At 46.3% G+C, this 22,230-nt stretch overlaps 5 protein-coding genes across 5 annotated transcripts; 2 read left to right on the forward strand and 3 right to left on the reverse strand.

Moving 5' to 3' along the window:
* The first annotated feature begins 4,170 nt into the window (after window positions 1-4,170).
* On the forward strand, window positions 4,171-8,943 carry F4817DRAFT_345858 (bromodomain and PHD finger-containing protein). Its single transcript, XM_049304322.1, has 3 exons — window positions 4,171-5,975; window positions 6,032-7,059; window positions 7,126-8,943. Exons 1-3 carry the CDS (start codon window positions 4,530-4,532, stop codon window positions 8,201-8,203), a joined length of 3,552 nt encoding a protein of 1,183 aa, XP_049156556.1. The 5' UTR covers window positions 4,171-4,529; the 3' UTR covers window positions 8,204-8,943.
* Window positions 8,944-16,353: 7,410 nt separating this feature from the next.
* On the forward strand, window positions 16,354-18,022 carry F4817DRAFT_203213 (Serine/threonine-protein phosphatase PP1). Its single transcript, XM_049298602.1, has 4 exons — window positions 16,354-16,981; window positions 17,050-17,451; window positions 17,530-17,829; window positions 17,895-18,022. Exons 1-4 carry the CDS (start codon window positions 16,802-16,804, stop codon window positions 17,988-17,990), a joined length of 978 nt encoding a protein of 325 aa, XP_049156557.1. The 5' UTR covers window positions 16,354-16,801; the 3' UTR covers window positions 17,991-18,022.
* Window positions 18,023-19,176: 1,154 nt separating this feature from the next.
* F4817DRAFT_203238 (Rdx family-domain-containing protein) lies at window positions 19,177-20,372 on the reverse strand. The gene is made up of 3 exons (XM_049298603.1): window positions 20,356-20,372; window positions 19,932-20,120; window positions 19,177-19,701 (listed from the first exon to the last, which is right to left on the reverse strand). Exons 2-3 carry the CDS (start codon window positions 20,079-20,081, stop codon window positions 19,195-19,197), a joined length of 657 nt encoding a protein of 218 aa, XP_049156558.1. The 5' UTR covers window positions 20,082-20,120; window positions 20,356-20,372; the 3' UTR covers window positions 19,177-19,194.
* A 544-nt stretch (window positions 20,373-20,916) lies between these two features.
* On the reverse strand, window positions 20,917-21,562 carry F4817DRAFT_345892 (uncharacterized protein). The gene has a single exon (XM_049304323.1). The coding sequence runs from the start codon at window positions 21,458-21,460 to the stop codon at window positions 21,143-21,145; it is 318 nt and encodes a 105-aa protein (XP_049156559.1). The 5' UTR covers window positions 21,461-21,562; the 3' UTR covers window positions 20,917-21,142.
* Window positions 21,563-21,814: 252 nt separating this feature from the next.
* On the reverse strand, window positions 21,815-22,152 carry F4817DRAFT_360557 (G protein gamma subunit; the record flags this gene model as incomplete). Its single annotated transcript, XM_049306293.1, has 2 exons — window positions 21,815-21,935; window positions 21,992-22,152. 2 exons carry the CDS (start codon window positions 22,150-22,152, stop codon window positions 21,815-21,817), a joined length of 282 nt encoding a protein of 93 aa, XP_049156560.1.
* Window positions 22,153-22,230: the final 78 nt, after the last annotated feature.

The following is a 22,230-nucleotide window of genomic DNA, read 5'->3' on the forward strand; positions in this document are numbered from 1 at the left end:
CACAGGAAGAGGGACGAAAGTTCACTTGCGAAGAAGGAAATTTCTCGCATCGAAATTTTAGACCAAAAACCCAGGTTGGAACGGACAAGAGAGCATGCGGTTGTGTTTTGGTTGGTTCCCCCTTTATATCCCAGTTTGCGATAGGCGTTTGAGGTCATGGAAGACCCAATTATTGGTGGTCGTTTTTGTTGATCGTTTCATGTTTCCCGGGTCCTCTCTTCCCCCGGCATTTTGTGAGCATGAGAATTGCATCCGTTCCGCATTCGAAAATCAGGGGGTCAGGGCCGCAGCGGCGGTCACCACTAGAAGAAAGGAAGGCTTCCCTAGCGGAGGGGTGGTTAATGGAAAATGTATGTCCCGCTGCGTTCTTGAAATTATTGACTTCTCGATTACCTCGTGACTGTTATGTAGCTACCTAGGATGTAAGGCTTTCTCCAGTGTGACTGTTTAGGACTTGTATATGAGATGCCTCCCCCCTCTCCTGATGGGCCAAGTTATCTCACCTGACTAGCGGTGTGGAGGCCTAGGCCCTTTCATATATCAAAATAATATTTTGATATATCAATCTAGCAGTTTAGGTCTAATCTTAGGTATACTCTTTAGAAGCTTGATATACGTAGAAAACAAGCATACTACTTGTTTAGTTGATTAACTAGGGGATAGGGGTTATGAGTTATGTAGATGATATGGCTTTATAAAGTCCTGTCTACAATACAAGTGTATCACAGACATAATATTGCTGTATCTTGTGTATGTCTTCCATACAATTTCGAACAACAGTCTTTCGTTTAATCTTTTTTAAAAAGATAGAGAAATGTGTGGTGAATAGATCGACATATCAGGAAGCGTTGATTCTTAGCAATAAGATGGATGGTGAATAGTACTTTCGCGTCAAGTCACTAGTAAGCAATACCGACTCGCTCATGGCTCATACAGCGATAGTGAGATCTCTGTACTTATGAGATTAAGAAGTTATAATGAAATAATGTGGGTATGGGTCTCGTAGGACTTAATCTCGGGATACAGTGGAAGGTTTCAGGGGATGACTATGTGGGGGATATGATAACAATCTCGACGGGAAATACCCTATGGTAAATTATCGTAAGAGAAAATTTTATAATAGGTTATTACAATATTTCCACGATAACGTCAACAAACGATATAGCTTGATAGGAACGGCTCTTCAGTAGAAAACCCGTGCATATCGGTGAGGAAGTGAGAGTGCGGTACGCTATCAAGTAAAATATAAATAGGAAATAGTAAACTCTTGAGATTGAATAAGGAATATATTACATATCATATATGGGTCCCATGAAGAAGAGCAGCTACTTATCTGCTATACAGTTACTTAATGGGGATCTATGCCACTAGGGTGTCGTCATGGTCTTCTAGAATGTGGGGAGATTGCAATATGACTTATCATTCGAGACGTAGACTTGAATGAACAAAGCAAATCTTATCATAGTCTCTAGAAGGACTACCAACGTGGCCTAAACGAGAATTTCTTCATGTTTCAGGAAATAGGTCTGTCTCCGTTTGTTCCTGGGCTCGGATATGTATTCTGGGTCTAGCTACTATGCACCTCGGCTCGGGAACTACGGGAATATGCCTTAAAGTACCTAAAGCTAATAGGTATGTCTACCAAGTCCTATGCGGTACTTGCATTTATGTATCGTCAAGTCAATGCAGATAGACGTGGTGAATCGGTGTAGAACTTAATACTGTACTATACTGTGATGAGATACAGCAGGAGGTTCTTAAGCATTGATGCTCACTCCTTGGCTAAGTGGCCACGTGAGTTTAACCTATAATAGTGGTGGTAAGAAGTTGATGATCAGTAAGAGCGTGTGATGATCACTGGATTGTGAACTAGTGTAGGATGCGATCCAAGTGACCGGAAGATGCTTGGTCATAAGGATACTGTAGCTTGGTTTTTTTTTTTTTCGGTGAGGCGTAAATCATCAGAATGTGGGGGCTGACATTGAACAGGAAAAGAGCATTGCTCTTACTACTAAATCCATGTATATCCCATGTCTGTGCGATCCACGAGTTGTTGATCGGGTATCCAGGGGCATGGTAAGCCGAAGTATCTCTTCATAACAGAGTTCTCAGATGCTACTAAGATATCATCATGAACCGGATGCATGAGCGATCAACGATGTAAATATCGCGCTAGATTAGTTATGCTGTTGGAAATCTGTCAATAGGAGTACCTATATCGAAGCCTACGCCACTTTGAATAACCGTGCAAACGCGATGACTTTTAGGTATCGCTTCAAGCTAGTGCTCACCTCACATCTTCATAGCTAACCTTTGCCTTCTCTTTCTCTATGACCGAATTGTACTGGCTTCTAGTAAATTTTTTCGAGCTAGCTTTATGGCCTATTAGTCGAGCATGCAAATATAGGCACTGTTACCTATACCTAAGGCTCGCTTGGACTATGCATGTATCTTGACGTGGCTGCATTATACTTACATTTATTATCGAATAGGAGAAGGATAAATTATTCTAGGTAGAATTTGATTCGATGTAAGGATAGTTGATCGTTGGGGAGCTTTTTTCTAAGGACTCCACCTTCGGGATTGTCGCAAGGTCCAGTCGACAAGGCCACTGTGATGAATTCATCTGCGCAAACCTCGACGAGCCGTGAATTCGTCGGAATGCAGGAGGTAAAGAATATTTCGTCTCGAAGAAGACTATAGTGTATATATATAAGTTAGACAGATATATCGTATTTGCGACTTTCTAGAGGAAGATTATAGCTTGTGGAAAGGAGAGTTTACCTAGTGCGGACCCCGGGTTGCTTTGACATAGCCAAGGTTTGCTTTTCGCTAATGAGGTAGAAACCCCTTATTTCTATTATTTCTTATGTCTGTGAGCGAGAGATATGGCCACTCATTGTTTAGTCCCGTCTTTTTGCCATCTGTCTATTGGCGCAAAATAGATATCCCCTCCGCATTGCACGACGCAAGCTGTAGGTGTTTGGCATATGGTCTGCATGGGTTATAAGTAGCTATGCGAATAGCATGCTAGCGAAATATTGATCACTAAGGGAAATAAAACGCATCGCAACCTTATATAGTAGGTGGTATGCAGCGTGGGCCGTAAGCCCAACATGGCCGATGTCTTCGAGGCCGACATCAGACCCAATCTATCGAACACCAACCAATATGTCTATCGGAGTTCGGGAGAGCACAAAGATAATCCAATGATAATTTCCGAAGGCTATCGGGCTGACTGGCTAGCGGTTCTTTAGATGATGATAACCGTTGGGGCAATTCTAATAGTTGGTTGATTTGAGGTGACCCGTAGGCGGCTGCAAGCAGATGGATGTAGAGAATAATCAGATACCTAATGTACCTGGGTATCCAAACAGCGAAGACATCCATACATTATGTACATAAGATAATCAGGGTCCCAGCCGAGGCGCAGATTGAATTAGCTTGATTGTGTCATTCCGAGAAATGGACAAGGGGAAAAAAAGCCAAGCTACCACGAGGGTCGCGGGAAGTGGCGTGCAGACCCGGTATGACGGCATTTGGGTACCTACCTAAGGTAGGCGATGGGTAATGTTTGATCGGGTTGATCGGTTTGGGTGGAAAGAAGGGTCTAGAGAAAGGTCTAGATCGTCAGGAACCAGTTTCGAGACAAGGGCGCTATGGAATTAGCACATGGTCATGACTGGCAACTGCAAGTTGGCCTGCCCGCCTGCCCGCCTGCCTGGTAGGGCTGAATCTAGAAATGGAAGCTACACTTGGGGTTCTTGGTCCAATATGTAAGACCCCACCCCTTTTTGGATGTGTGTTAAAGTTTGATTGGTGCGCAGAATTGTAGATGGCTCTTTTCGAGGAGGACAATACTTGAACTAGTAGTTTGTCGAACATAGCGGTATCTTACTTTTTGCTAAACATTTACTACGCGAATTGGACAAACTATAAAAAAATAATGAAACAACAACTAAGTATATGAGTCACATCTTCACTATCGCATGGGATTTATAAGTTAATCTTTCGCAATATTCGCCTTGTCAACTACAATTGAAGCTGCGGTCGAAATATCTGCACATGACATAGGGTTCGTCCGGATAGCGATATCAGTGGAGAAGATCTACAAAGCACAAGTGGCTGACCCATAGATTCGGGGAGTTGCAGACGAGAAATTGTCCGGGGTGGAGAGGGGCTGCTTATCGCTTACGTAACTGTGGCGCGTTGAACTTTTCCCTTAGGGGCTAGACCCAACACCTCCAGCCGACTTCACCAGCGCGTCCTGACTACTTTTCGCCGTTTCTCGACGACATCTCCTCAACCTCGACTTCTATACTCGACCTTTTCGCCCAACAAATACCCTCCGAAACCTCTTATCGTTACTATACAACATTCTCCATATCCGAGTGATCCTTCTCAAATGCCTGTTTGCCGACTTCGACCGCATCATAGCCCCCCTCGCCTCCTCTTTGCGACGCGCTGATTAGGGCACCATTATCATCACTAAATTTATATCAAGAAACGATATAGATCCCTTATAAACGATGGCACCTAGCCCGAGAACACCGCGGCAGTCCGCTCTTTCGCGCCCCCGTGGTCGTCCTAAGGGCTCTATCAACACAGTGCGACGCGTTAGGGACGGTAGCATTGTAGCTGCTACTGAACCCCCTTCGAAGCGTCGACGATACACTGCTAGTGCTTCTGGTAGTGCCAGTAGATTTACGGACCAAGTTGGCAACGAACAAGTCGACACACCTGTTGCGACTACCAGTCGTTCGAGAGCACGGCACAGTTTGCAAAACGGTGCGGCGTCCCCCGCTATCTACCCCAGGCGTGAACGTAGTACTCGCACCCGTACCGCAACTCGAGTCGAGGCAGACGATGAGATGCAAATAAGTTCCGCAGCAGCAGTGGCTGCTGCTGTTGTGCAGAGTGAAGGCTATAAACCCAGAGAGGAGCGCGGCTGGGAGGAATTTCACCCGAATCTCGATATAGATGCCACGTTTATGCTATTTCACGCCGAAGATGTCGACGGAACCGCGAAACTAATACCAGAGACACCATCAGCGAAGATTATTGGCATAGATTATAATGATGCCAGTACCCCGTCAAAGGACCCAAATGCGGCATCTACATCTCTCCTAAATACGCAAAATGTCACGAATAATACTACACCTGCTGGTGCCCTTTTAGTAACCCCATCTAGAAGGCGTGGCAGTCGACTACCTCGCGGAGACTCACTTTATGCTACTCGTGGGGATCAGCAAGTAGCACCGAACACACCCACGCCTCTGCCTATTCACGGTCAGAATACTAAGGAGAAGCTCGACCTGAAACAACCTTCATATCGTAAAACTGACCGCATATTACTTTTTGAGAGCAAAAAGTTCGGCCAGGCTCGATATGTTGACAAGGCAATGATGAATGTCGGGTACCAGGAGAGTGACAACTTCATTCGGCCTGATAGAAAACTAATTAAAGCAAGCGATGCTAATATCGAGGATGAAGCTGAACAGGCTGCTGTTGTTAAGGCTGATGGAGAATCGGCGCTTCAGCCGACTAATGTGCTAGGTCGCGTCGAATATGACATGGACGAACAGGACGATATGTGGTTGGAGTCGTACAATGCACATAGAAAGTTGCAGGGCTGGAACCCGGTCACCCGTGAAGTCTTCGAAATCACCATCACCAAGATTGAAAAGGAGTGGCACGCCCTAGAGAAGAGAATTCCGAAGCCCAATCCTAAGCCGCCGCAAACTCACAGACCTCGTTCTAGCTCCGCTGCAGCCGTAAATGGCGAGCCGCAGGCCGGGGAGGAGCAGGATAGTAAGTGCGCGATTTGCGACGACGGGGATTGTGAGAATACGAACGCAATTGTTTTTTGTGACGGTTGCGATCTCGCGGTCCACCAGGAGTGTTATGGTGTTCCATTTATTCCGGAGGGCCAATGGTTATGTCGGAAATGCCAGCTTATTGGTCGTGGGATCCCGGTTAGTTTCCCTTAGTCCCGCTCTACTCCAAGCCCCGTACTAACAAGCAAATCTAGACCTGTATCTTCTGTCCCAACTCTGATGGTGCCTTCAAGCAGACGAATTCCTCTAAGTGGGCGCATCTGCTCTGCGCTATGTGGATTCCAGAGGTGACGTTGGGCAACCATACCTTCATGGAACCCGTCATGGACGTGGATAAGGTGCCGAAGAGCCGCTGGAAGTTAACATGTTACATCTGCAACCAGCAAATGGGTGCCTGCATACAATGCGGTAACAAGGCATGCTACCAGGCCTTCCATGTGACATGTGCCCGCCGCGCCCGACTATTCTTAAAGATGAAGAATAGTTCAGGAGCTTTAGATGTCCTCGACGGCAGTACGAATCTAAAGGCGCTTTGCGATAAGCACTGTCCTTCCGAGTACGCTAAAGAGAATGACGTACTTCGCGCTACCAAAAGAGCGAAAAAATACTATAAGAAGACAATGAGCGACCGGATCTGGGCTAATAGTCAAGCTAAAGCTATGTCTATTGCAGCATCACACCGGAATGCAATCACCGAACACCCGCCCGACGAGTCGCAAATGACTGGGGCCAAGTTGTCCGCCGTCCTTGGGGATAAGAAGGGACAGACAGGGAAGCCGATATGGAAGCTTCCGTCTGGAGCTCCTGTGATACCACAGGCCGTCTTCGAAATCGTCGAAGCATCGCTACAGCGATTCAATTTCCTCAAGCGTAAGGAGTTTGTGAGCGACGCATGCCGTTATTGGACATTGAAGCGCGAAGCGCGCCGTGGTGCTGCGCTTCTTAAGCGTTTGCAGTTACAGATGGAATCTTTCTCCTCTATGGAGCTCACTCGACGCAACTTTGCAGCTATGGGCCCTTCCGGAATAACTCGCTTGAATAGGCGAATCGAATTTTCGGACACTCTCATTAAAGACTTGGAGCAGCTCAAGGCCCTGTCGGAGGCCGTCGTCCAAAGGGAGCAGAGCAAGCTCGAGGCCGCGGAGATGGAACAGGAATTTGTCGACACCTGCTACTTTCCTATTCACAAGATGCTTCCACCGATTGTAGATAAAGCTATCACGTGAGTTACGCTGTTTAAGTCGATCATCATGATATTTTAGTATGCTGACAACTTAATGCTTATTAGGCTTGATAAGAATCTGTTTCACGACGGACTTATTAAGTTGTCCAATAGAATCGATGATAGATTCTACACCACGACATTGTCGTTTACCCACGATCTCTGCGAGGTCATCAATGTCGGCGTGAACACGGAGCCTAAGTTTGAGCCCGAGTCGCAACAAAAAGCTGGACCTGTCACTCCAGCGGTGTCTAAATCCGACTTTTCTGATTTCAGGGATAGGAAAAAGCTTGGTAAAAGAATCCTTAAGTCGGTTCAACCACAGCTAGAGACAGCGTTGCGTCTTGAGTCGGAGGCGGCCCACAGGCCGTTCGACAGTATGAGGCAGGAGCTAGAAGTCATGATGGAGGCAAGCCTGGAACTGCGACAACAGCCTGCTGGACAAGGCAACGTGGAGTCTGAGCGAAGTCAAGATGTCATTATGGTCGATTCGACAGCTCCAGAGATCACCGTCGGCGGCCAAGCAGACGGTTCTACCACTGGAGGCCCCTCGGGTGACGTTCCTATGGCTGAAGCTGGCGTCCAGTATGAGGTCGTCGGCGGCAATGGTAATATTGAAGTCAACACATCCAGCTTCGACGCGAGCGATGAGATGGAAGGTGTTCAACCGACTAGTAATGAAGTGTCAATGGTCGAGGCTAAGCAGGAAGCAATACCGAATGACGGCTTGCAAGTAATAGATACGCCGCCAGCAACTAACGGCTACGTGGGTGCAGGACCTTCGCTACAACCTGCGCCACCTACTCCGCCCCAGTCCAACGGTAGTTTAGGACGCCAGCCCACTGACCCTCTTACCGACGGCGGCGTTGTGTGGTACTTGCAGGACTTTGAGCCTGAAGGAGCGTCCGCAATCCAAGACCAGTGGCAAGGCAGGGATGCTGCCCGTGACCTTAGTGAGGAACTGACCGAGATCGACGAAGATGAGCTCAAGGGGCTAGGGGCCGAGATTAACGAAGATAGCATCACGGCATCACCGGCCAATACTACCGAGACAGCGGAACCCGCCGCCGTCAGTGCCCCTAGCCCTACGAAAAAGAGTAACGCCAAGACGAAAAGGCGTAAGACGCCCTACCGAAGACGTTAATGCGGGGGTTATTTAATACTGTATCATAGATGTGCTTTTAGTTCTACTACCCCCTTTTTTTTCCCTTCGTTTGTCTCTACACTGTATTTGCAGACTTAAAGCAGCCAGCTCGGGCTGGATCGCATCATTATTCATCGTCAGTTTTACAACACGCGCGCGATGAGTTATTTATATCTAGGGAAGGGGAATGAAATGATTCTTAGGAGTTCGAGGGGAGGAGGGCCTCTGGTACATACCAACTTTTTTTTTCTGCGAGGTTTCTCTTTTTTTTAATGTCTAACAGGCGTTTGAGAAACGGAAACGGACCGGACGGCCGTCTTATGTTGTGCCTGCGAAGGATTTCTTTATGTATTGCTGTCGGGTTTTAGTTTAAGGTCTTCGAGCCTGCGGAGGGACTAACTGCCTGCTGGGTCTGCGACGACGGCGCTATGATTGAGGCAGATGCTAGGCTGAGAAGAGACTGAGGCTTAGTCCCGTATATTCTTGCAATTGAGTGTTATTTTATTATCTCCTCATCTCGAGTCAAGATGAAAGTGGATAGGTTCCCTGGGGGGCGTAGGTGATGTTTATGTTTAGACATCTTGGTAGCGTTCTAGCGAAGGATGTTGCGCGCTCTGAAATTGGTAATATCAGATATGTAGAGGCCAAGGCACGAATTAGTTTAATTTATACGTGTTCCTAAATTCGGAATTGGATGATGTCGGATGTAAAGTACGTGGAGCGGAAAATGTATAATAAGCGCTGAAACCTGTGTAGAAAGGTGTATGTTAAGATACTGCACTTCTAGTCACTTCTAGCATTTACTGAGAAACCTACATGTCCCATGCAGCCCATACCTAGGAACGCAGGCATATACTCCAGGTGCCCTATCATTCAATAAACAGAAGCATAGTATTCTTATGCAAATATGACTTTGTGTCAATCCCCAGTGTAAGTCGAATAATATAACAATGTGATGGTATCGCTTGTTTTGTCAAGTTGGCGTCCTATTGTTGTCGACGTCCTTAATGTAAACGTTGTTGAAACTTGAAGACCATCTCGTCTTATTAAGTCACTAGTGAATATATGATGATACTATTCAAGGTAATGTCATTTAGTCAAATCTTATTAATACTTGCTCGTTGAGTGAATCGTCAGTCTATATTCTCGGTCGTCTTCCAAGACTGATCATTGAAGGGAGACCCCTTTCTTAGCTTGATTTTACATGAACCTATCACGAAAAGCGCCTCCCTCCCTTCACTGGATTTTCCAAATGGATAACCAATGCTTGATAATCTGTTCACTAATACCAGAATTTGGATGACTGTCAAATTGAATTAGCAGGTCTTCTAAAACGGGACTTATGCTGCTATAGGAACTAATTTATGGAAGGCCAAGTCTATAGATGAGGTTATTATAATCCTCACTAATGAGAAATTTTTACCATTTCCAGGAAGAATAGTTGCACTTTATCTGTATCTCCGAAGACAGCTACATCGGACAAAAAACTGAAACCGAGATCGAAACGAAGAAAAGGGGTAAATGCTCGGTACACTACGTATTTCCGTAGAAATATTACTGCAATACAACACTCGCATAGCCGGTCCTCAGATTCGGCTATTTTTCCGACCGATCGATGATGATACGTAGATGCGACTTTAAGGGATTAATTAGTATTTCTTATGTCCCGCACCAGTATGTACCTTAGACCCTGGCCGGAACATGGGTCAGGGATCGTGTAGATCATCGACCTCCCCAGCCGCGCGGTTAGTCCCAGAGTATCGGAGACTAGGGTAACCAATTAGATTTGAAATTCCTACTTCACCTCACTCCCAACACAATACGCCATACAACGTCACCCAACATCTCTTACTTCCTTGAAAGCCCTATTGATAGCTACGAGGAATCCTTGGCTAGAATCTAGGCATGGCAGTAGATGACATTGACGCAGGGGAAGGGGGGTTAAACGTGAGCAGTGTGTAAGATGCTATGAACACGCTTTGCGGAAGTCAATGTCGGAAGTACGTACTAATAAGACGGAGGTAGTGTACGTAGGACAGCTATTCAAGCTATATCCAATTATAGCTAGAAAGGGGTAAAGGGATAGGGTTGCTCATAAACGGATATCCTATGTCGAATTGGTAGTCAAATACATATATAGGAGCTATGATATAAAACCACATAATCCCTAGAAGCAGCATGTATCAGCCGAGATGCAGCCCACATACTTCGAGATGCCGTTGTAGGTGGTACTTTAGCGAGATCCTATCTGCTCTTTTAAGGGTTCAATATGCCGCTTCGCTTCAGCCTTCTAGCGTAGGTACCGGGATCAAACTGCAACGTTATATTCCGGGGAAGAACCTGAATAGGATTTATTGACCTCCTGCGAGATTATCTCTAGGCATAAACGGGATGAGCTTTATTGGTTAACTCCCTAGTTGAGAATATCTCGAGTACGATGGGACATTGTCCAGGTGATACCTCTCGAAATATATTAGATATAGGTCTGGCCTTAATCTTATTCGTTTAGGAACTAGATAAAGGCAAAGACGTTACATGATTATGTGCGCTTTTGATAATATATATATATATATGGAAAGAAGATATAACAGACGCACCTATAGGTAACAATATAGTGATATATTATATCGCGTATGGAAGGCCAACTTCGAACTATATGTAGATGATATAGGTCGACATGACCGGCAATTTTGGTTTCTGTTCGATGTTCAACATAATTGTTTTCTTTCGTTCTGCGTAAGGTCTAAACGAGGCTTTATGTGTTAAGGGGTGAAAGTACCAACACTATAGTTCATAGCGCCATGTTAATATATCCTAAGCCATGACATCGTGTATCGTACTGAATATTGCCTTTTACTTTTGTCTTATCAACCTATACTGATGAGTGCTACTAATTTTACGTAGCTAGATATATGTTATACCACTATATTAGTTAAGCTAACACAAAATCTTCAAACCGCGAAGATTTCTTCGTTAGTCTAGACGATAGAATCCTACTAGACAAAGTAGAAGCACTGACTTAATTATTACATAGCTGTATCGTAATATCAAGTCTTTTAGAGAGCTCAATGTCAGTTAATCGTTGTACATCGTAAAATGTTAGATATACTACCTCGGTAAGCCGACGGGATCATAGCCAAGCTCTGGCCCTTAGCTTGAACAAGTCTATCTTTTGGTAGCCCCTAGAAATCAGACGGCAACCCTGCATGTGCTAACCTATATTGGTGATTAGGAGCTTAATGTCGTTTGCTTTAGGCTTGTGCTAGAGAATAATACTCCCTTGAAACACCGATAATCCCTTCTTGTATTGTAGACTACCCTTCTCATCTAGAACCACAGAGAGGCGAGTCATACTTATTGCTACATTCTTTGAAACAACGATGCCATTATCTAGCGTGGCTTGGGATGATTTAAGTAAGTGTCTCACCCTGGTTAAGATATTGCCCCTATTTTAGAGTTCTTACCTTCAACTTTTAAGGGCGCCTCAATATCTTATATAGTCAACCTTTGAGGGGCTACTGAAATTGACACTTGCGAAATTATTTATCCTACTTGTTCCTATTCCGTTACTCGTCCCCAGCTGGACCTCTATTACGGCGGGAGTGACGCTAATGCTATCGAGCACCTAAGAACTACCGATATATCTAGAATAATATCGTCTAATAAAGGAGAGTCGACACTAAGGGCTGTGTGCTGCTCGCCGACAGGCGGCCTCATCTCGAGTACCTAGCATCCATGGTCGTACGACAGCTATCTTTCAATAAATGCAAAAATGACATAATGACGAAGCCGTGCAGATAGCCCACTTTCTTGCGCACAATACTCTGTGTTTTACAATGAGATATAAGCTATTTATTGGTAGTACTGTAAGGGGATACGGACTATTAATGAGAAGATGTTGGAATTTTATGACTTTCGCTAGAAAGCACTAGATATCTTAACGAAGTCATAACCATCTGATGGCACGCTCGTCTACCATCCCATGGGTGAGATTTGGAGAAAGCTTGGGACTCAAATTCGAATTCTCGAGCTGATTATGCCATTCGGCAATCAAGGAACCACTCGGTAGTTGACTCAAGGTTAACCTCCGTCTTAAGAGACCAGGACGCGATGTTGTTAAGCTCGATGGTTTTTGGAGAGGAACTACCTGCTCGACGATCCCTCCAGGAGCGGGGAAGCCATCCATGGTTGGACTCCCACTTATGCATCTCCAGTGCTGCTAGAAGGGAGGATGTGCCTCGGATGGCAGTGTATGCCGCCGATAAATATGTTCCAGCTGCTTCGGTAGCATTATCCCCATTCATTGGTAAGAAATCAAGAAAGTCTACCCCAAAGTTATTTAGGTGTGACTACCTAAGGTAAAGCAGGCCTTTTGGCATTATAAGAAAACCATTAGTTAATAAATTTCATCGCTTACCCACCGGAAGGAGACGAGAAGAAGGTATGATCGTCGCATAAGGAGTTTAAACGTAGGTGCATTTCTTATTGGTGATACCTATCTTGACACGACCTTCTTGACACGACCTTCATGCCACGCAATGACAAGACGGGAGACTGTGGGTTGTCGATAGCCGAAATTGCTTCGTGTCTGCGAGCACTTATTAAATCCCCAAATCCCCAAATGGTAGGGGACCTACAACGTGTCATCTGCCACAAACAGTACATGTGAACGGTCCCCTAAACTACAGCCTGATAGATTCCAAGGGAAGGAAAGTGGGATTAAAAGTCAACTCCAGCAACCTCCTAATATAAATTTATGTCATTGTGATGACGATATATCTCAGATTTGGAACATATTGGTTAAGTACCTAAGTTGAGCCAAATTTCTTGTTACCCGGTCTGCCGGTTGACCGGACCTCGGCTGGAGGCTGATTTACGTGAATTACAACGAGGCCTATTCCATGTTTAATGTGCCATTAGGTACTGATGAGTAATTAATTAGTAACATTCTGTTCTGTCTACTACCTTTTGTCGTATCTTTGTCCGTCATTGCCTTGTCAAAACTGACGTCAATATGGCACTTGTCTTCATATTGGAGACGTTTGTATCCAATGATGGCTAAGTCCTAAATCAAGGTAGTGACTAGTAACCTCAACAGCACGGCCAATCAGCAGTGCCGTATCGAACCGGCAATAACTATCCGCTCAAGGCTGTAATCTGTAATTCGTTGCGTCTGGATCTTAATCATGTGACTTGATGGTGAGAAGACTTGTCAAGGTTGTTGCAACGACTTGAATACCGTAGGGCGTGGTGCTGTGACGGCTTTCATCGCCCTGAAGCTTAGACAAAGTATCCCACGTGCTGCTTACATCGAAAGCCAGACTTTTTACGACCATGAGTTGTTGTACAGGCTGCCGTCTCGCTTATGTATCAGTCTCTTAACGACAATACCGCACCTTGCAAAATGTTCCGATTGTGATCTCGACATCGGAAAAGGCAACTGCCAAGATGTCAGCCAGCCAGCCAAGAGATCGAATGAAAAGTTAGAGCTATAATCGCTGGGAATTAAACTCTAGACTCCCTTATCTCTCATAGAGATGAAATGTAGAACTGGTGGGCTAGTGCAGTTTAAGATATTTGATTTAGCACGACTCGTGCTGAGGGGTCAAGCCGCCGATCCAAGCAGAGTGTTTCTGATTAAATGATCCTCGCTAGTGTTAGCATGGAGATGAATTGGAGTCTTGTTAAACCATACCAATTTGCTTACCTTCACATTCGGACTGGGCATCCTCTGCCCACCCGCTTATACGAGTATATACGTAATTGACTCCTGAGTGAATGTACGAATCGTCTGAAAGCCGGTTATATTAATTAGGAATTTGAGACTGTAGTGTAGATGCTCCGGCTAGCTTGGGAAGCAGAAGCAGAAGTAGAAGCGAAAAGTGACTCTTACGCAAGAGTCAATTGGGATCATCAAAGTGCCGTACGGGCGTTGTCCTTGGCAGTTTGAAGTTTAGCCAAACCGACAAATCTGGGGAAAATCATACCTCCGCCAACTATACAGTAACGTTGCGTACTCTCGATGCGTGGGTTCTGATGAGAAGAGAGATATGACGGGCTTAAACGAGACACCAGTGGAGTAGACCAAACAACCCGTGGGGAGATTTCCTGAGCGGGCGAGAGAGAGATGAATGTGGTGTGCTAAATTCTCGTTTGCGAGATGTGATAAAGCCGCTTTTTATAACCCCATAATAAACTCCCGACGGGTTGGTAGAAATTTAACATACGCGTGCTTCCCTTTAGAATAGCCGCTAGACAGGCGCCTCAAAACCTTAATAAGCTAATGGCTTATGAGAAATTGAATAGTTTGGTTCGACGGGGGAGACACGGCAACGTGTACTTAGAACATACCTATAAATCTCGAGTTTTAGTATTCCTGGCCAATCTTGTGCCTCGAGTTCTCAGAGCGGGTAAGATGTACGGATATGGGGTAAACCAGTCAAACCAGCCAAACCAGTCAAACCATGGAGAGGGAGAAACAGGTTAAACATGGCAGTGATGGTCTATTGTCATACGTAGGGTTGAAACACAAGTTGACCTGCGGGACAAAAAAGGTATCATGACTTGAAGTAAATACGAAAAGGATGGTTATTCGGTCGCACTGAGATTCGGTCGCCCGGAGTTGCTACGAGAGAAATGGAACAAAAAAAGAAAGGAAATTGGGCAATATAGGTATACATCCGAGAGAAGTTTTAATAAATGATGATGATTCAGGTTTGATGTTGAATGCGTTTACGACATCATAAAGTAAGTGTATGTAAGTATGGAAGTATTAGTAAATACAGTGGGAATGTACTACTTCAATGTTGGATGTAGGTGAATACTTGACTGTACGAGGCATGCGCTTAAAGTTGGCAATCGACGTGTACCTAGCTAGGTACATACGGTACAATACCTACCTCATGTACAACCTAAAGGTTTATTGCAGGACATTAGGTACCTAAAACGCGTATCGTACGTATCATACAATACATCTTCAAGCCGGGTACCCGATGTCTGGATATCTGGATATGTATGTCCCTGGCACTTTCCTTGCACTGCCTCAATTCTGCCAATCAGAATCTCATATCTGAAACCCCACCTGCTCACCTGCCCAGCATTTCTCTTCCCCTTAGGCCCTGATACGAAATTTAACTCCCAGACGGCCGCCCCTCCCCCCAGCAGGTTTAGCATTGTTCAGTGCCAAACTTGCCAGACTTGCCAGACGTGCTAGGCCAAGTAGCCCCCAGCTGCCCCCCGGTTCTCCCTAAAAAAGGTTTGGGCAGTGATAGCGAACCACAGGCCTTTAGCTGTTAGCTGTGGACTGAACTCCTACATAGGGCCCACTTCTACCGCTCTAACAGGACTTCTTGACAATTGCAGCGAGTCTTGCAGATTTGATTAAGCCGGGTTCTTCTGACGTTTCCATCGGCTTTGACCCTTTTTCATCTCCTTCCCTCTTCATTTTTTTTCCTGCCCAGACCCCGCGACAACGGCGACACATTCCGCACGTATTTTTCGCACCGACGAATCCTGTTGCCATTTTATCTTCCCAGTGGTCTGCATTGAATCACAATAACCTGCAAAAAAGAAAAGCCATTTTACTTGTCGTTTACAACCCCGGGAACCAGTTTGTATTCCCGCATTGTTTTGGCACCCCGTAGTCAAGACACGCTGTTGGCTCAGTTGCCTCATTACCGTACTCTGACAACCGCCTGACATCCGAACCTGAGAATTGCGCGCTTTGTGTAATTGTAACCACAGACGGCAGGCTTGCAGCCATTATTACGACTCCCCTCGAGAATTCCCCGATCGTAACGGACGACGCTCCTATTCCCAACTCACATCTTCTCAACAAACCGCCGCCCCTCTACCATCTTCATCTCTGCAACATCTGCTACACCTGGCGAATATCGAGTCCCAAAAACTGGGCCGATTATAATACAAAGTACGAAAAAAATATTTCTTGATTCACGACCTTTTTCTTCTCATCGCACTAGCGACGCTAAGCCGATCCAGCATTACTGCATTCTATTTATTGCACCTTACCGACCGACTTCAATTTTTCCACGAAGCTATCATCAGAACTGGTCGCAGCCTCCTAACAGCGCATAACAATCAGGAGACGAAGCATTCTCGCTTTTTTATCGAGATTGCAAAATTTTTTAATGCTAGAGTAAAGAATCGCCACTAGACTCTGCGTTCCTGAATTTAGTAGCGAGCCTTGAGCTTCTTTAGAAAGCTCCGTTACTAGCTGGGATCACTTCATCGTGAGTTTTTTCGTCTCCCTTTTTTTGGGGTCTTGATAATCCACCGGGCCCCTCTTCCCCACTCACCTTGTCGTCACCTCAGATTAAATCTGCCTACTTTTCAGCCAAGATCCTCCCCCTCGAGTACCCCAACTGTCTAATCTTTTCCTCTTTGTTCCTAATAGATCGGTGCCTTGCCCTACTAACATCGCAACCTCCCAGCAGGCCTGAGAAGTGCATCATACATTGATACCGGGCTCCACTATACTCTTCCAGATCCCCGGTCCTCCCCCCCCTACAACCCTAGGGCCCTGATCTCAACACACCTCAACTTTCGCGGGCCAACTACCTGGCAGGTCAGGAATCTAAGATGGCGGATCAACACGACGTTGATCTAGACTCTATTATTGACCGCCTCCTCGAGGTGCGCGGTAGCCGTCCTGGCAAGCAGGTACAGCTTCTGGAGACCGAGATTCGATATCTCTGCACAAAGGCCAGGGAGATCTTCATCAGCCAGCCAATCCTACTAGAGCTAGAGGCCCCTATCAAGGTATGCATATGACTTTAGTGATAACATCTTCTGTCCTTGTTCGAGTTACTAACATCCTTTTGCTATAGATCTGCGGCGATATTCATGGCCAATACTATGACCTATTGCGCCTCTTCGAATATGGTGGCTTCCCACCGGAAGCGAATTACCTTTTCCTAGGTGATTATGTAGATCGTGGCAAGCAGTCGCTCGAGACCATCTGCCTCTTGCTCGCATACAAGATCAAGTACCCCGAAAACTTCTTCATCCTAAGGGGTAACCACGAATGTGCGTCCATCAACCGTATCTATGGCTTCTACGACGAGTGCAAGCGCCGCTACAATATTAAGCTATGGAAGACATTCACCGACTGCTTCAACTGCCTGCCGATTGCAGCAATCATTGATGAGAAGATCTTCACGATGCATGGTGGTCTGAGCCCCGACCTCAACTCGATGGAGCAGATCCGCCGAGTAATGCGACCAACCGACGTAAGATATCCTATTTCCAAAGCTCTACTGTCATTTGCTCTGCCAGCATTGGCCCGAGTCACCACTAACATACTTTAGATTCCTGACTGCGGTCTGCTGTGCGACCTGCTATGGTCCGACCCGGACAAGGATATCACGGGCTGGAGTGAAAATGACCGTGGCGTTTCATTTACCTTTGGTCCTGATGTTGTCTCTCGGTTCTTGCAAAAACACGACATGGACCTGATCTGCCGTGCCCACCAGGTTGTGGAAGATGGTTACGAATTCTTCTCGAAGCGTCAATTGGTCACTCTGTTCAGTGCACCAAATTACTGCGGAGAGTTCGACAACGCCGGAGCTATGATGAGCGTCGACGAGAGCTTGTTATGTTCCTTCCAAGTTTGTCTTCCTCTACTCTATACACGAATACGAATATATATGACTAACGATTGGTCCTCATCTAGATTCTCAAACCTGCTGAGAAGAAACAAAAGTACGTCCATGGCGGCCTCGGAGGCAGCGGTTTCGCATCTCCAAGAAAGCAATCATCCAAGTCTTAAAGAAACAGTATTCATACGAACTTCCTCGTCTTCTAGGTTCGGCCGCTCCCGATAAGTTGCTTCTTAAGCATCCAGCCCGTTTTCGAGTCCCGATACTTGTCCTCGACCAACGATCCCGTTGGTGTCATCCTCGCCCTCCGCCGGTCTCCATAAACACACATACACACCTCTCCGACCGCAACGGGCGTTTTGATAATGCAGCTTCGAGTACAAATATACGATCCACCTCCGCCGCGAAAACACACATGTCCTCATAACCTCACTTTGACCTCAGAACTGACGAAAGAGATGAATGGTGGTTGTTGCTATTACGCGAGAAAAGAAATAAAATCAGGTTTTCATTTGGAATGGTCTCCATGAGTGTTCTCAGCCCACTCGCCCTACGTCTGTGAGGCCATGGGGACAAGGGGGAGAAAGTCTAGACAGTTAATTTTGTTTCCCCGAGAAGTGAAACTTACGAATTCATGCAATGATCTGCTTCACGGTTTTACACCTGTTGTTGCCCTCCTCCCCGTTGCCAAGTGATTTCCGTTACTACTGTCTTGCCCGGTCTTGTGTACTGTTGACTTTCGTGTTGAGCTAGTTACGATGGTTGTGGTACGTAGTCCAAGAGAGCACTCGGTGCTTGTGTCGTGTTGAGTTAATCGGAAATTCTTACCCTTTTTCTGTTAATGATCTAGTTAACCTGGCACATGCTATGTCTACAATTACCTAATTTTGTACATGCTAATGATCACGATTCCCGAGACATTGACGTCGATAATAAATGCCATTCTTTCTACGCCATGGTGTATTCACTTAATTAGGTGCGTAAAAGGGGGGTTAGGAATGGCAATGTGATGTAGGATATGTCCGGAAGGCGTATGTCACAGCATCTTTTTTTTTTTTTTTTTTTTTGCATTGGCTTTCTTGCATGCCGCATCGTGCATTACCTCGGCAACTATCTAGGTTAGGTAGGTCAATAATATAGATGATATGTGCCGCTCTGCCGACGTCCAATAATGGTGGCCTGCAGTTACCCCAGATATGTGCCACCCGCGCACCCACCTACCTGGCTGGCTGGCGTGCTGGTTGGCTTTTAGATGGTGCCCTCTCCTTTTCTCTCGTCGGTGGGCATAGTACAGCCCAATCCACAGGAGATCTAGACGTGGCGGCAGTGAAGGTATGAGAGGGCCGAGGGTTAAGTAGGAGGTAGGAGGTATGTTCATTTGCAGTCCTCGCACTCCTCCTGCGTCGCGGCGTTCGTCCGCGTGCTCTCGGTCGTCGGCCTACACGCCGGGCCGCCGATGGTTTCTCCCGGGTGGATGTTTAAGCCGAGGGTATTTTCGTCCTCGGCTTTCGACGGAGCAGCGGTTGCATTTCCCGTTCCGACCCCTCCTCCTCCTCCCCTTGTACCTTCTTGCCCCTGCGCCGCGCCCGTCTTCGCTTTGCTAGACGAATAGTCCTTGTCGACGTGTCCTAGGTCCCGGCCGGGCTCGATGGCGTCGCGGACCCGCCGCTTTAGTTCCTTGGTCTCGGGGAAACCGCCGTCGGTCTTGCGGTCCCAGAGTACACGCTGCTGTGTGGTGGGAGAGGAATTGGTGGTGATGGTGGTGGTGGTGGTGTTGGGCTGCTGGAAGAATATCTCGACGACGAAGGTCCCGCCTGTGGAGGGCTGCAGGGCTACTTCGCCGAGGGAGGTCGAGAAGGTTGAGAGGAGCTCTTGCGCGAACTATGTGAGAGTATTGTTAACGGTGTTGGTTGGAGCTCGGTGGGAAGGTTGGTAAGGGGGTGCTGTATGTCTATATATATAGATATATGTAGAGTAATATGGCGGGGCTCGTGGGGTTGAGACTGGTGGGCTGATATCACATATTACCGACACGCATGGTATAAGACGAGTAGGAAAGCAGGGTGAAAGGAGCTAGAGGTACTGGGTAAGATATAATACACTGGACTTACGTATGCGGCTCTCAACATCCATTTACATTGTGTACAGAATCGAATGGTGATACGAGGTAGTGGAAATGGAGATTGTGGTGACGATGCGGGGCCTGAAGTCGAGGTCGAAGTCGAGGTTGAGGTTGAGGTTGATGTTGATGTCTCAGCCATTGTCAACGTGACTTTATATGAACGATCGTGGGAATTGGTCTGTCTTATATCAATCAATGTCTTAAGATGGGTGGTGGGTATATATCCCCTGAGGCTGGTAGTATTCCGAATCGTTACAATGCCACATTATGTTATGTACGCATAGGAGATTCCGATTTCCCATGGAAGTTTATTGGTGGGGGGGTGCTATGACGATTGATGGTGAGAAGATGTGTTGTACCGGAGAGATGTACCTTACCTAAGGTAATATATACATACATACATATGTACCTACCTATACGGAATATAGATGAGCTAAGATAAGACCAATTGGAGGTCTAGTCCGCATGTTATTTGCCCTCAAAACTCGCAACTACCTCCGGTAACGAGGGGCTATCGAGTTAACCGTTATTAACGTTGATTGGGCAACATATTCCAACGCGCTGGTTCAAGTGAACTCCACGGTACATATGTACGAGGCACCTACCTACCTATTTAGAGTATAACAAGGCTCCATTAATGTTCTCGAGCTAAAATCGCGTTATCTCAAATGTTATTAGTTATTTATTTATTTATTTTTTCTCTTCATCTTCCTCGCACGATTCCCACGTAGATCCTTCCTTGATACATGAGAGTAGGTAGGCAAGACTGTTAAAACGAGACACGCGCGGATTATGTATAAACCGCGAAAGGCGCGAGCGTTACATTTACGTCTTATACCCTCGGGGCCGAAAATCCATTTGCCGCTCGCTGCGGGCACAACTCTCTGGCTGGGCTGGGCACACACTAGAGCCGTAAGCAATCGCGTGCATATTTAGTACCCGGATTTCGTAGATATTTATATGCATTTTGTATGTGAGATAGGCCGCGTAGGAAAGTGTAGGTAAGCAGAGGCTGCAGAGCACTGCCAGACCGCTAGTTTATCTGCATGGCGAGTTGGAGATGATGAACTTATCAGGTGGGATCGATGGACGGATGGATAGATGCCTACCTACCTAAGGTAGGGGCCTACAGGTCTACAGGTCTACAGGGCATATGGTGGATCTTTCGCGGCAGCCTTATTGCTTGCGATCTATAGGTAGCTAGGATCGTGGAGAAGGATCTCTTTGTCGATGGATTACGATTGCAATTAGACTTAAATATAGTACGAGAACATATGTAGGTAAAGTGTCGGGAGAATCAACGTTCCCGCTGAATCCAAATGTAGCCGCCGTAAACCTGTAGAGTATAGTCATAAACAAGGGAATGTTGTCATTCATCGAATAGCGACACAGACTCAACAAAAGAAATAGGAACAATACAGTCATGAACGAACAAATATTACATGTTGGAATTTCTCCCGTACTCTCTCTCCGTCCCCCAAATGATGGAACTGCCAGTCCATCAACCCTCCGGCACATGAGAGTACCTAAAACCTAAGTATCGCACTATGCCGGCTGGCGAATTATCGTAACATGGTCGATTGTCATCGACTCTTGGGTATTGTGTAATAGCCTTTTTTTCTTTCTCGGATTATCATCCCCCTTCTCCTTCTTTTACTTGTTATTTTGCTCCTCCTACTCCTCCTTACTCCTTCTTCCCGGTGATGCGTAAGAAAATTAAGTCTCACGTAGGACACGATAGATAAAAAGAGGCTGGCTATCGTCGAAAAAAATCAGGCGCCCTAACCTGCGAGCCTCATCGCGACGTAAATCCCAGAGAACACGTTGCATCCCGTGCGTCTTCCTAACTGGAGTTGCTCATGGTATCCCGCTCTACATGACCACACAGCACCCACCACTTTGAGGAGGCGCGTATGGATCCTCTCCCTTAGGGACGGCTCCCCATACCGACGGGACCATGTAATCTCTCGTACTATTGCAATACGCGATGATGCTTCGCATCGTGTTAATAGGTAGATAATTGGTAAAGTGTCAGCATTGGCCTCTCACCTTCTGGCTGCCTGCGACACGGGAATTCGTTCTCGCTCCAAGTCCTCCCGTAGCCTACTGTTAAGCTCAGTCAATCGTCGCAATTTAAGGTCGGCCATTGACTGCTTGTTCTTCTTGATTTGCGACGGGTCGCCGACATCTCGGGAAGTATATTGAGGCATATTGATGGCGGTGGTAGACGGAGGAGGGATGGAATCGGTCCTTGGTCGGGGTTCTAAAGATGGTGGCTGTGTGCTTGG

The sequence above is a fragment of the Daldinia loculata genome (genome assembly GCF_022478755.1).
Source record: "Daldinia loculata strain CBS 113971 unplaced genomic scaffold F4817scaffold_46, whole genome shotgun sequence".
NCBI lineage: Eukaryota > Fungi > Ascomycota > Sordariomycetes > Xylariales > Hypoxylaceae > Daldinia > Daldinia loculata.